At 56.5% G+C, this 13,763-nt stretch overlaps 1 protein-coding gene across 1 annotated transcript in view; it reads left to right on the top strand.

Moving 5' to 3' along the window:
• LOC122190922 (rho guanine nucleotide exchange factor 17-like) overlaps positions 1-13,711 on the top strand; it is a 14,510-nt gene extending 799 nt beyond the window's left edge. Inside the window, exons 2-19 of the mRNA XM_042891070.1 lie at positions 2,296-2,373; positions 4,034-4,216; positions 4,838-4,954; positions 5,405-5,497; positions 5,572-5,748; positions 6,111-6,161; positions 6,824-6,933; positions 7,075-7,160; positions 7,349-7,467; positions 7,691-7,904; positions 8,018-8,091; positions 8,216-8,409; positions 8,482-8,732; positions 9,723-9,969; positions 10,061-10,147; positions 10,235-10,302; positions 11,261-11,409; positions 11,502-13,711. Coding sequence (XP_042747004.1) covers positions 2,296-2,373; positions 4,034-4,216; positions 4,838-4,954; positions 5,405-5,497; positions 5,572-5,748; positions 6,111-6,161; positions 6,824-6,933; positions 7,075-7,160; positions 7,349-7,467; positions 7,691-7,904; positions 8,018-8,091; positions 8,216-8,409; positions 8,482-8,732; positions 9,723-9,969; positions 10,061-10,147; positions 10,235-10,302; positions 11,261-11,409; positions 11,502-11,747 — 2,544 coding nt within the window. The 3' untranslated portion in view covers positions 11,748-13,711. The remainder of the gene's footprint in view (positions 1-2,295; positions 2,374-4,033; positions 4,217-4,837; positions 4,955-5,404; positions 5,498-5,571; positions 5,749-6,110; positions 6,162-6,823; positions 6,934-7,074; positions 7,161-7,348; positions 7,468-7,690; positions 7,905-8,017; positions 8,092-8,215; positions 8,410-8,481; positions 8,733-9,722; positions 9,970-10,060; positions 10,148-10,234; positions 10,303-11,260; positions 11,410-11,501) is intronic.
• The last annotated feature ends 52 nt before the right edge of the window (positions 13,712-13,763 follow it).

Raw genomic sequence — 13,763 nt, 5'->3', positions numbered from 1 at the left:
CATCCTCATCCCACACCTCCATCCTCATCCTCATCATCATCTTGTGCCTTTATCCTCATTCCACACCTCTATCCTCATCCTCATCATTGTCCTCTTGTACCTCCATCCTCCTCTGCGCCTCCGTCCTCAGCTGTGCCTCCATCCTCATCTTCATCTTGTGCCTCTGCTCTCATCTGTGCCTTCATCTTCATCCTCGTCTTCATCCTCATCTGCACCTCCATCCGCTCTGTGCCTCCATCCTCATCCTGGTCCTTCATCCTCGTCCTCATCTGTGCCACCACCCTCATCTGTGCCTCCATCTTCATCCGTGCCTTCGTCCTCATCCCACACCTTCATCCTCATCTGTGCCTCCATTCTCATCCTCATCAGCACCTCCATCCACTCTGTGCTTCCATCCTCATCCTGTGCCTCGATCCTCATCCCACACCTCTGTCCTTATCCTGTGCTCATATCTGGATCTCATGTCTCCATCTTCATCTGTGCTGCCATCCTCATCCCCCCTCGTCTGTGCCTCCATCTTCATCCCGTACCTCCATCTTCATCTCATATCTCCATCCTCATCCCACACCTCCATCCTCATTCTGCTTTGTGCTGAGCATCTGGGGGCTGTGGGAGTGCTGGGGTCTGAATCTGCACACAGCCCCCCCCCCACCCCAACCACAGATGCTTGCTTGCACTGCGGAGGTGTGCAGATGGGGCTGGTGGTTGCAGTGCTGGGGGAATGCCCCCCACATTCCCTGATCTGTGGGGTGCTGAGCATCTCAGTACCATGCTGATGCAGGGTGAGGGTGGGCTGTGTCAGGTTTGGGGATCTTAGGGGAAGCAAGATGGGAGCAGTCCACAAAGGGTCAGGAGGAACAAGGAGCTGTGTGCGTGCTGGGGAAACTGAGGCACGGTGCAGGAGCAGTGTGGTTCCACATAGGGTCGGTCCTGACACTGAAAGTTGTGGTCCAGGATGTGCAAGGAGGAAAGTTGCTTTGGTGGAGAGAAAGCAGCCTCAGCGTGGAGAGCAATTAGGAAACTGAGGCACTGCTCCGTCCGTGGGCAGGGATGGGTGGATGGGAAAGTGCATTATTTGGGGTGAGTGTTCCAGCATTTTGGTGTGGTTGAGCCCATAAACGATATGGGGGTGCAAGAGAAATGGGGGTGTGCGGCCAGACTGGGGTTCTGCAGCTCCAGGGACATCTGGTTGGGACATCTCTGCAGGGGGGGGGCCTGTGGGGAAGGTCCCTGCATGCATGGCTTTGGGGTGCCTGCAGTCCCAGGGCTCTTTGGGTCTCACTGTGCCCAGAGCCATTGGAGCATCTCCATCCCCAAGTATCTGGAGCACCTCAGCACACAAAACTTTTGGGGTGTCTCTGCATCCAGGGTACTTGGAGCATCTTGGCACCCAGAAATGTTGGGGTGTCTCATACCCATGGTCCTCGGATCGCTTCTACTCCCAACATTTGGAGGGTGTAGGGTCTTTGGAGGACTTCTGCACTCAAATCTTTTGGGGTGTTTCTGCACCAATGGTCCTTGGAGCACCTTGGAACCCAAAATTTTTGGGGTGTCTCTGCATCCTGGATCATCAGAGCACTTTGGCACCCAGAATTGTCGGGGTGTCTCATACCTGTGGTCCTTGGACCACCCCTGCACCCAAAGCTTCTGGGGTGTAGGGCCTTCGGAGCACCTCTGCACCCCAATCTTTTGGGGGTGTCTCTGCACCGAGGGTCCTTGGAGCATCCCAGCTACCCAGTACCTTTGGGGCATCTTTGAATCCGGAGCCTCTAGAACACTTCAGCACTCAAAACTTTCAGGGTGCCACTCACCTTGTATCCCTTGTCCCACTGTGCCCTAAGGCTGAGCTTCAGCCTAGGCTCCGCTTGGGGGCATGCCCTATTATAGGGGGGACTCTGAGCCCCAGATCTGCCCAAACCCCAAACCCCCACAACCCCCCCACAACCCTCTGAGCCCCCTCCTTGGCGCACGCAGCATCAGAGCTGGATGGGACCAGCGCGGGTGCCCGGGTGCCGTCAGGAATTCACAGCACGGGGCCGCGCCAAGAGGGGAGAAGGAGCCCGCCAGCACCGACCCATGTAGGGCTGTGAGAGCTCCTGACGCGGGCGTGGAGGAAACCAGGCGTCGGTGTCATGTACTTCCTAATCCTCCTGGATTCCTCCATCGGGGCGGAGAGGGAGCTGGAAGCACGCCGGGCTCCTCTGGCGCACAGCCCCCGTGCCGGCACCGGAGGGGACGTCTCGGTGTCCCTGTTGTCACACCGATTTCATTTGGGTTTTCTCTCCACCCGTGCAGGACATGAGGAAGCACGTCATCATGACGCTGCTGGACACGGAGCAGTCTTACGTGGAGTCCCTGCGCACCTTGATGCAGGTAAGGGGGGTATGGATGCGGTGTGGGGGGGCACGCGGTGGTGCGGGGGGACATGGGGAGCTGTCACAGCGCGGCTGTCCTTTCCTTGTGCCCATCCCTTCCTTGTGCCCTTCCCTTCCTTGTGGCCGTGCCTGGGATGAGGAGTCAGACCCCAGTGTTGTATCAGCACAGGAACGGGGAGGAGATGGGTGGCAGCGTTGGGGACGGCAACAAATCAACCCCATAGCTGGTCCTGATCAGCTGTCACCTAGAAGGGAGCGCATCCCAAACCTCTTCCTTGCATCTCCTGAGCCCCTGCTGGTGCACATCCCGTGCTGGGGGACTCCGACACCCCCAACACCCCCCATGGGCTAGGGGATTTTGAGGTCCCATTTTTTCCCCAGCCTAATCCCTTCCTCCCAGAGCAGCCTTGCTCACATCTCAGATGGCTGTGAAGCTGTTTCAGAAAGACGATGGCAATGGGCCCCTTGAAGGCTAAGCCACTCTGGCATAGCTATGGGATGTCAGACCCTGTTGCTGCAGGTGGAAATGCCCAAAGGTCTGATCTGCTTGCCAGAAAGCGGTGCCTGTCTGACATCTGCTGGGATGAGCATTTGGGCAGCTGTCATCTGACACCTATTTTGACTTTCCTGATCCGCCCCCAGCGAGGCTAATCCCACAGCAGATCCAGGTGTGCTCTGCTGAAGGAGGAAAGGACCTTTTGAGGCAGCTCCTAGTGCAGATGTTGCCTTGGAGGGGCAAAAGGAGACTGGCCCTAGGCCTGATTTTGGGAGAAGCTCTGCATGGTTCTTGGTTGGATGGTGTCCCTGCTGGTCATGGTGTTGATGGCTGAGCTGTCATCCTTGAGACACATCCAGGGGAGCTGGTCTTCTAGTGGGACCACAGGGCTCCAAATGACACAGCAAGGAAAAGGTGCACTGGTGGCTGTGGGATTGTGGCTCCCAGTCATGGGGACCAGCTGGAGCAGCAGCTTCCAGCCAGCCCAGGTGGTGCAGGGGCAGCTCTGCTGTTTGCTGAGCTGGGAACCATCTGCACGCTCTTCTCCCCCATCATCAACATGGGGAACCCCATCCTTAGTGGGAGGCACCTCCATCAGCAGCTCAGGTGGAGACATCCAAAGCAGCTTGAAGTGGGTCCCGTCCTACCTTTCTCAGCTCCATGGTCCTCCCAAAATACACCAGCACCCCATACCTGGGGATAAGGAGGATGCAAGGCTTGAGAAGGCTTGAGAAGACCTTCCTCCTGGCCCCAAGAATCCTAAAGTCCACCCAGAACTGATAGTTCAGGATCCCACAGTTGTGCTGCCATGATTTCCCAGTTGGGTGACTCAGAGGGGACTAAGATTCATGACAGCAAACCTACTCTGCTCCCCAAACTGCTGTGGGATGCACTGGGTAGGATTGGTCCCTGTGGGACTGGAGTGCCAAAATTGGCACAGCTAGACCCTCTGATCTGTCCCCGAGTGCCCAAAGCCGTGTAGGGTCGACGCCTCCTCCAGCATTCCGTGCCTTTGGCTGGGTTCACTGGGGGAAACCCCCTGCTGGGATGAAATGGGTTGAAAAAGTCATTTTGGAGACGTGGGGAAAAAAAAAAAGAAAAGAAAAGAAAAAAAAAAAAAGGAGATAATCTCTTGGTGCCCCAACACAACGCTTCCCTATAGGGCTACATGAAGCCGCTGAAACAACCCGAAAACTCACTGCTGTGCGACCCATCCTTGGTGGATGAGATCTTCGACCAAATCCCCGAGCTGCTGGAGCACCACGAGCAGTTCCTGGAGCAGATCCACGACTGTGTGCAGAACTGGCACGAGAAGCAGAAAGTGGGCGACCTCCTGGTGCAGTCGGTAGGACCCGACCCTGTTCCCCATTTTGGGTTCAGTCCTAAAGCCTCGCTTTATCGTGCTTGTTTTTTCGGACACGGCCCCGAGCAGGGAGCAGGAAGCAGGGGGATGATGAAAGGATGGGCGAACCACGTCGGAGATGGAGAGAGACGATCTCCAGGCCCTTGGTCTGCTTAGCTTAACGGCGGGGTGGTGCGGCGGCCGGCTGGCTCTGCAGCTTGGAGTTTCTGCATCGGGAGCAGAAATGTCAGGGCTGAAAAATCGAGGCGGGGAGCTGAGCTTGGGCAGATGCAGATGGACACCGTTTTAACCCTTGGGACAGCTTCTCCAACCTCCAGCCGTGCCCCGACCCCGTGCTGATCCCGTTTTTCCTATTTCATAGAATCACAGAATGATAGAACGGCCTGGGTTGCACAGGAGCTCAGTGCTCATCCAGCTCCAAGCCCTGCTGTGTGCAGGTCGCCAACCAGCAGCCCAGGCTGCCCAGAGCCACATCCAGCCTGGCCTTGAATGCCTGCAGGGATGGATGGGGCATCCACAGCCTCCTTGGGCAACCTGTGCCACTGCCTCACCACCCTCTGCCTCCAAAACTTCCTCCTAAAAACTTCCTCCTGTTTCCCCCAGTTCTCCAAGGATGTGTTGGTGAACATCTATTCTGCCTACATCGATAACTTCCTCAATGCCAAGGATGCTGTCAGGATCGCTAAGGAGGCACGGCCGGCGTTCATGAAGTTCCTGGAGGTGGGTCCTGGGTGCCACCATGGGCTGGTCACTGTCTTACTGGGAGCCACTGGTGGAGCAGAAGGAGTTAATGGGAGTAAATTGGTTATCTACAGTCAAAGTGGGATTTTTCCATCTTTTTTTTTTTTATTGGGGAAAGCCTTATGTAAGGTCATAGAATCACAGCATCACAGAATGGCCCGGGTTGGATGGGACCTCAAGGATCATGAAGCCCCTCTACTACCCCAGCAATGCAGGCAGGGCCACCAACCCCTACATTTCATAGCAGCCCAGGCTGCCCAGGGCCCCATCCAACCTGGCCTTGAACACCTCCAGGGATGGACGGGGCATCACGTCCTGGGTGTTGTCAAAAGGTGTCACCTGGATCCCAAAGCAGTGTCACTCCATGTCCTGGGATGGTGCCGTGGCGTGTCCCCATTACCTAACTTGTCCCCCACCAATGTTCTGCAGCAAAGCATGCGAGAGAACAAGGAGAAGCAAGCTCTGTCTGACCTGATGATCAAACCTGTCCAGAGGATCCCGCGGTACGAGCTGCTGGTGAAGGTAGGAGGAGTGGCACTGGGATGAGGTCCCTGCCACCCTGGGAAGGAGTGACACCGTGGTGTCCCCCTTGGCAGGACCTGCTGAAACACACACCTGAGGACCACCCCGACCACCCCTTCCTCATCGACGCCCAACGCAACATCAAGCAGGTGGCCGAGAGGATCAACAAGGGGATGAAGAGTGCTGAGGAGGTGGAGAGGAACGCACGCATCGTGCAGGAGATCGAGTCCCACATTGAAGGGATGGAGGATGTATGGATGGGGGTCTTGGCATGGGGTCCTGGGTGGGGGTGGGTGACGTGGACACTGGCTGCAGGGCACAGGGACAAGAGGGGACATTCGGCCTGGCTGAACCACCCAAGGGAGCAGCACCCATATCTAAGCTGCACCCAGCACCAAACACATGGAGTAGGTCTTTCCTTTCACTCAAAACTCAGCCATTTTGGGGGGTTGACCTATGTTGGGCCACCTGTTTCCTCATTCGGGTCCTGCCTTCCCCATTCTTGCCTCCATGGGTTGCTGGGAGTTTCGGGAAGGGGACAGGGTGACAAGTCAGAGCTGGTGGGGTCCAGGAGTAGGAACAAAGCCACTCATAAACCTCCTTGTCCCCACAGCTCCAGGCCCCACTCCGCAGGTTCCTTCGACAGGAGATGGTGGTGGAAGTGGTAAGAGATGGCCCTCTGTCCCTTGTCCCCATGTCACATTCACTTTGCACCGTGCACCAAGCGGGGCAGTCGGTGGTTGGGATGGTGGGTCACGTCCAACAGGGATCACGGATGGATGGATGGACAGACAGAAACATGGGTGGATGAATGATGGATGGGTAATGGATGACAGATGATGGATACATGCATGGATGAATGTATGGAGGTGTTCATGGGGTAGAAGCACGCACAGGTGGATAATGGATGGATGACCTGAGGGATGAATGCATGGATGGAAGCATGCTCGGATGGATGGACACGTACATGAATGGACACATGTGTAGACAATGGAGGAATGAACGGATAATGGGTGATTAATTATGGTCACATGCATGGAGGTATGCATGGAGGTGTGCACGGAGTGAAGCATGAGTGGGTAGATGGATGGACGGACGGACGGACAGACAGATGGATGGGGACAATATAGAAGTCCCCAAGTGCATGGGGAAAGATAAGAAGGGCAGTAGCCCAGGGTGAGGGTTGGACAGAGAGACTGAAGATGGGAATCACAGAGGTCCTGGCATTCTTGTAGGCTCCCCCAGGACCACTGTAGGGGTGGGACATGGAGAAGCTGAGGCAGGTGGGTGCATTTGCACTCCTTTGTGTCTCTTGCCTCTCTGCAGAAGGCAGTGGGTGGGAAGAAAGACCGTTCTCTCTTCCTCTTCACGGACCTGCTGGTGTGCACCACACTGAAGCGCAAGTCGGGCTCCCTTCGACGCAGCTCCATGAGCCTGTGAGTGCCACCGGGCATGGGGGACAGCCAGCTCCTTTTCCCATTGCATCTCTCTAGGGTTATCCCACCTCCTTGGGGCATCCCCATGGGCTGGGATGGCTTTAGGGGGAAGCGTGGCTCAACCAACCCCTGGTCCTGCAGGTACACAGCAGCCAGCGTGATCGACACGGCCAGCAAGTACAAGCTGCTCTGGAAGCTGCCACTGGAGGATGTGGACATCATCAAAGGTCTGCCACTGCCTGATGCCAATTCCATGTCCTGAAACCCATTACTCAACCCCTAGCAAACAGCGATGGGCTCAAAGCATCCCATTGCTGGGGCTGACACCGCCCTGGCTAAAAGCATTAGGGGAGAAGCCTCCCCTGGGCAGCTGTGGGGAGGAAGGGGTTAATGTCACACGCATGTCCCCATGCAGGTGCCTCACAAGCCACCAACCGTGAGAGCATCCAGAAGAGCATCTGCCGCCTGGACGAAGATCTCAGCACGTTGGGCCAAGTCAGCAAGCTGTCAGAGACCCTCAGCTTCCCCCACCAGGTATGGGGACGGTGGCCCCCTGTGGGTGACCTCCACCATGAGACCAGCTGGGATGTACTCACTGAAACACAGAGCCTGCGGGAGGGTTGGTGGCCCTCAAAGGACCCAGATGCCACCAGCCCTGAAGCCACAGGAGGGTTGGGACGTTACTCCAAGGGATGTAACGCGGGATGGACGTGGGGCTCGTGTACCCCATGGACCCTGATGCTGTCACCCTCCCCAGAGCCTGGATGATGTCATCAAGGACCTGATGGCTGCCATCCACCGGGAACTGGCAGAGAAGCAGTCCTTGTCCTTCAGCATGGCCTTCCCCCCCAACAAAGTGGAGCTCAGCGCCGCCAAGGCTGATGGCACCGAGTCCTTCATCTTCGAGTTCCCCAACCCCGACGCACGGCTCGGCTTCGAGCAAGCCCTCGAGGATGCCAAGAAGAAGCTGGGTAATGCTGGGATCTGGGGTGGGAGACAGAAATGGGCTCAGCATCTCACACCCCATTTCACCCAAACTGCCTCCTTTGCATCCCAATTTTCAGCTCTTCTCTTATTTCCCCAGCTTCCAGCAAAAACTGCCTGGACCCCGAATTCCTCAAAGCCATTCCCATCATGAAAACACGAAGCGGGATGCAGGTGGGTCCATCTGCTGCTCCCACATTCTCGGGAGGGTGCATTTGGGTATTCCTGTCCACCAGCGGGATGCCACCGTGCCGGCACCTTCCCAAGTGACCTCTCCTTGTTTTTTGCCCCTTTCCAGTTTTCTTGTGCTTCTCCCAGCCACAGCAGCCCAGAGAATGCCCACGAGGTGTGGGTGTGCAACAGCGACGGCTACGTGGGGCAGGTCTGCCTGCTCAGCATCCGCAAGGAGCCCATCGTCGAGGCGTGCATCGCTGTCTGCTCAGCCAGGATCCTCTGCATCGCCTCCGTGCCCGGCCTCAAGCGACCCTATAGGTAAGGAGACCCTCACCCCATGGATGGCGCCAGCTGTTGCATTGCTGGAGCTGTTGGCTGTCCCCATGGCAGGGAGCGCACGGAGCCGATGGTGAGCCCGTCCTCGGAGCCGGCACCGACACAATCAGAGGATTCAGGGCCACAGCAATGCCTGCACATCTCCATCTCGGGCTCATCACTGGAGCTCTCTGAGCCCGTCGACAGCACGCACCGGGAGCTGGTGCCCTTTGACAGTGACGACACAGATGATGAGTCCTCACCCAGCCCCTCGGGCACGCTGCAGAGCCAGGCCAGCCACTCCACCATCTCCTCCAGCTTCGGCAGTGAGTCATCCATTTTTTTGTCCCTAATCAGAGGGCAGCTCCGTCATCGATGTGATTGTTCCCCACTCTGCCTTGGGTTCAATTGCAAATTGATAGAAAAGGAGCTTCCGTTTGTCTTTTAAGTTGAAGAAACACAGGGAAAAGACTCAGGGAGATCCTCATTTGGATCTCGTGATGACAGGATTGGAGTGGAAGCTTGCCTTCTGTTGTAGAACCACACGATCATAGAATGGCTTCCGTTGGAAGGGATCGCAAAGATCGGCTTCCAGCTCCCATGCCACTAAACCAGGCACCAGCTCAGGTTGCCCATGGCCCCATCCTACCTGGCCTTCAACACCCCCAGGGATGGTGCAGAAGTGTGCGAGGTCTGCACTGGATGAAGGTTGTCATTGCAAATCCCATTTGTCTTCTTAAGCTGAAGAAACCCTGGGTAAAGAGGTGGGGGCAGGGTCCTAGTCCAGGCTCCATGATGCTGGGGCTGGGGTGGCAAGTGGTTCCGTGTGTGGGGCAAATTCTGGCATGTTTAGGGGTCAGCATCCATCCGTCCTCCCTGGGTACCATGAGGGCTTTGTGCAGCATCATGTGCTCTCATCCCCATCACTTGGACAGGCAGTCTTTTCCAACCCGAATGATTCTGTGATTCTCTGATCTACCACTTGAACAGGTTGTTCAGAGCCTGCTCCAGCCTGAGCTTGAATGCCTCCCATGATGGAGACATCATGGAGTTCAAGAAACGTTTAGATGTTGTACTGAGGGACGTGGTTTAATGGGGAAATATTGGTGGTAGGTGGATGGTCAGACTGGAAGTCCAGGATGGATGGATGGATGGATGATCTTGGAGATCTTTTCCAATCGTGGTGATTCTGTGATTCTGTGATCGTGGCAAGGTTGGGTTGACAGTTGGACTGGAGATGATCTCAGAGCTCTTCTCCAACCCCAATGATTCTGTATATCTACGACCCATCCCCTCCTCCTCTCTCTCCCCCACAGATGAGGAAATCCCAAGCTGCAAAGAAGCAGCAGCAGAGACGACGAGCTCAGAGGAGGAACAGGAGTCTGGTTTCCTTCCTTTGGCCACCGCCTTCGGTCAGAGCCGGCGTGGTGAGAGCCCAACAGATGGACGAGCCCTACGGCGCTCCAGCCGCGGCTCCTTCACCCGTGGCAGCCTCGAGGACCTGCTGAGCCTTGACCCTGAAGCCTACCAGAGCTCCATGTGGCTGGGCACCGAGGATGGCTGGTGAGTCCCCAACACGTGAGGACCCACACAGACACAGCTCAGCCCTTCAAGAGCCTCAACCCCGTGCTTTTTCTCTCTCCCACCTCCGCAGCATCCACGTCTACCAGTCGTCGGATAACATCCGCAACAGGAAGAACAGCATGAAGATGCAGCACGCTGCTTCCGTCATGTGCATCTTGTAAGGGGGCTTTGGGCTTGTTTGGTTTTTCATGGGGTGGTTTCAGGCTGCCCAGCAGTGCTTCTCAAAGCTTTCCTCCCCCCACAGGTACCTCGATAACCAAGTGTTCGTGTCGTTGGCCAATGGAGAGCTCATCGTGTACCAGCGGGAGCCAGGTGAGACTGCTGGATGGACCCCAAAGCAGCGATGGTTTGGTCTCTGAGGGAGGGGTGCTTTGGGTGCTGGCACCCACAGGGGAAGCAGCAGACTGGGGAGGGCCATTCTCAAGGGATGCTGAATAAGCAGCCCCAAATACAGAGCATGGTGGTCTCTGCTCACCGGTGTCCCCAGGGATATCAGCTCATGTCACCACTCCCAATGTCCCCAAGCTTACATCCCCTATAGAAGGAGATCCATCAGCGTCTGGATAATGATGTTTCCAGACACCCCCTTCCCCCTAGCTTGGGTTTTGCTGCTGTAGTGACCGCTCCATCTCCACATCATCCTTCCAGGTCCCTTCTGGGACCCCTACAAATCCAAGACCTTATCCCTGGGCTCTCTGGGCAAGGAGGGCCGTCTTTGAGAGATGCTGAACGGGCAACCTCAAATTTGGAGCATGTGGTCCCTGCTTCCAAAGGACATCAACTGAGGACCCCACGCTTGCCCCACTTGGCAACCAACTCTAGGGAACCTGCTTTAGCACGGGGATTGGACTTGATGATCCCTTCCAACCCCTGTGATTCTGTGATGCCCCCTGCAGAGGATAGGTGATGGGAAAAGGGGAAATGGCTTCAAGATGTGCCGAGGGAGGTTTAGGTTGGATATCAGGACAAACTTCTTTACAGAAAGGGCTGTTAAGCACTGCAATGGGCTCCCCAGGGAGGTGGTTGAGTCACCATCCCCGGATGTGTTTAAAAACCCTTTGGATGTGGTGCTCAGGGACGTGATTTAGGGTAGGATGGTTGGGTTGTGGTTGGACTCGATGATCTTTAAGGTCTTTTCCAACCTCAGCAATTCTACGATTCCATGAAGGAGGATCCATCACTCTGGATAGAATGTTTCCAGCAAACTCTTCCCCCCAAGCTGGAGGTTCTGCTGCTGTCACAACCCTTGTATCTCCCCCCATCCTTACAGGTCGCTTCTGGGACCCTCAGAACTCCAAATCCCTCTCCCTGGGCTCCCCGGGCAGCCCCATCACAAAGATGGTGGCGGTGGCAGGGAAGCTGTGGTGCGGTTGCCAGAACCGGGTCATCGTCCTCAACACGGCCACTCTGGAACAAGAGGTACCACAGCAGGCGTGACGGCCACAGGGTGGGGACCACGCAGACGTCCCCTGGTGGCTGTGGGTGACGCCGGCGTGGCTCTGTCCCCGCAGCACACCCTCCAGGTGGGGCAGGACAGCGGGCGCAGCGTGAGCTGCATGGTGAGCGCGGCGCCCGGCGTCTGGCTGTCGCTGCAGGGCAGTGCCCTGGTCCGCCTCTACCACCCCACCAGCTACGAGCAGCTGGCCGAGGCTGACATCACCCCCCCAGTGCACAAGATGCTCGCTGGTAAGCAAACCCAGCCCCTTTACCTGGTGCTTTCCCGTTTCCCAATCCGTGTGCGTCGCCTCTTGTTATAGCGGGCTTTGCTCCGGAGCCCTCGAGCATCAGGTAGCACAAAGTGCTTCTGTACCATCCACATCCCAACCAGCTGCAAGGGAGTGAGGCCCCCTCTGCACTCAGCGGGTTCAACCTCTGCATTCTGCAGCCCCTGTGCAGAAAGGAGAGAGTGGCTGCAAAACCCCGTGCAGAAATCGGGATGCAGCTGCAAAATTCTTTAGAGAAATAAGGGGGCCGTGCAAAATCCCTCAGGGAATTAGAACAGCGGTTGCAAAACCCCGTGCAGGAACAGGGCAGCCCATCAGTGGCTTCAGTATCCCGTTCAAAAGTGAGGTGGTGACTGCAAAATCCCATGGAAAACTACAGAAGTGGTTGCAAAGTCCCATGCAGACATAGGGCAACTTGTAGAAAATTCCATGCGGGAATCAGGACATCCCATGCAGAAATTGGGAGTCAGGTGCAAAATCCCACGCAGAAGTGACACAGCAGCTACAAAAACCCCATGTAGGAACAGGGAAATCCCTCGGTGGATTCAATATCAGATGCAGAAATCAGGACCCAGCTGCAGAATCCCATGCAGCAATCAGGACCTGGGAACAGAACCCCACACAGCAAATAGGACACGGGTCCAACACCCCATACCTCAACCAGGACCCAGGTACAGAACCCCATTCAGCAGTCAGGACCCAGGTACAGGATCTCATATAGCAGCCAGGACCCGGGTCCAGAATCCCACACCCCAACTGGGACCCAGGTCCAACACACCACAGCCCAACCAGGACCTGGGTCCAGAACTCCATACAGCAGTCAGAACCCAGAAGCAGAACCTAATATAGCAGTCAGGACCTGGGTACAGAACCCCACACCTCACCCAGGACCCGGGTTCAGGACCACATATAGCAGCTAGGACCTGGGTGTGGAACCCCATACAGCAACCAGGACCCAGATCCAGAACCGCATTCAGCAGTCAGGACCCAGATCCAACACTCTACAGCCTAACCAGGACCAGAGTACAGAACCCCATACAGCAGTCAGGACCCAGGTATAGGATCGCATATAGCAGTCAGGACCTGGGTACAGAACCCCACAGCCCAACAAGAACCCAGATCCAGAACCACATACAGCAGCCAGGACCCGGGTACAGAAACCCACACCCCAACCAGGACCTGGGTCCAACACCCCACACCCCAACCAGGACCCAGGTACAGAACCCCATACATTAGCCAGGACCCATGTAAAGGACCACATACAGCAGTCAGGACCCAGGTACAGGATCTCATATAGCAGTCAGGAGCTGGATCCAGAATCCCACAACCCAACCAGGACCCGGGTCCAGAACCCCACAGCCTAATCAGGACCCAGATACAAAACCCCATACAGCAGTCAGGAGCCAGGTCCAGGACCGCATATAGCAGTCAGGACCTGGGTACAGGACCCCATAACCCAACCAGGATCCAGGTCCAACATTCCACACAGCAACCAGGATCCAAGTACAGAACCGCATACAGCAGCCAGGACCTGGGTCCAGAATCCCACACCCCAACCAGGACCCAGGTCCACCGCACCACAGCCCAACCAGGACCTGGGTCCAGAACTCCATACAGCAGTCAGGACCCAGGTACAGAACCTAATATAGCAGTCAGGACCCAGGTACAGAACCACACACCTCACCCAGGACCCGGGTACTGGATCTCATATAGCACTCAGGAGCTGGATCCAGAACCCCACACCCCAACCAGGACCTGGGTCCAGGATCACATATAACAGTCAGGACCTGGGTATGGAACCCCATACAGCAGTCAGGACCTGGGTGCAGAAACCCACACCCTAACCAGGACCCAGGTACAGAACCACATACAGCAGTCAGGACCTGGGTCCAAGACCACATATAACAGTCAGGACCTGGATACAAGACCCCATAACCCAACCAGGACCCAGGTCCAACATTCCACACAGCAACCAGGCTCCAAATACAGCAATCAGGACCCAGGTCCAGGGGGGGGGGGGGGGGGGGGGGGGGGGGGGGGGGGGGGGGG

This window comes from Lagopus leucura, unplaced genomic scaffold, assembly GCF_019238085.1.
Source record: "Lagopus leucura isolate 7727_CA_CO unplaced genomic scaffold, USGS_WTPT01 177-6_obj-0_obj, whole genome shotgun sequence".
In the NCBI taxonomy this organism is placed as follows: Eukaryota; Metazoa; Chordata; class Aves; order Galliformes; family Phasianidae; genus Lagopus; species Lagopus leucura.
The sequence above is the reverse complement of the archived record's forward strand: the minus strand, read 5'-3'. Positions and strand labels throughout refer to the sequence as shown.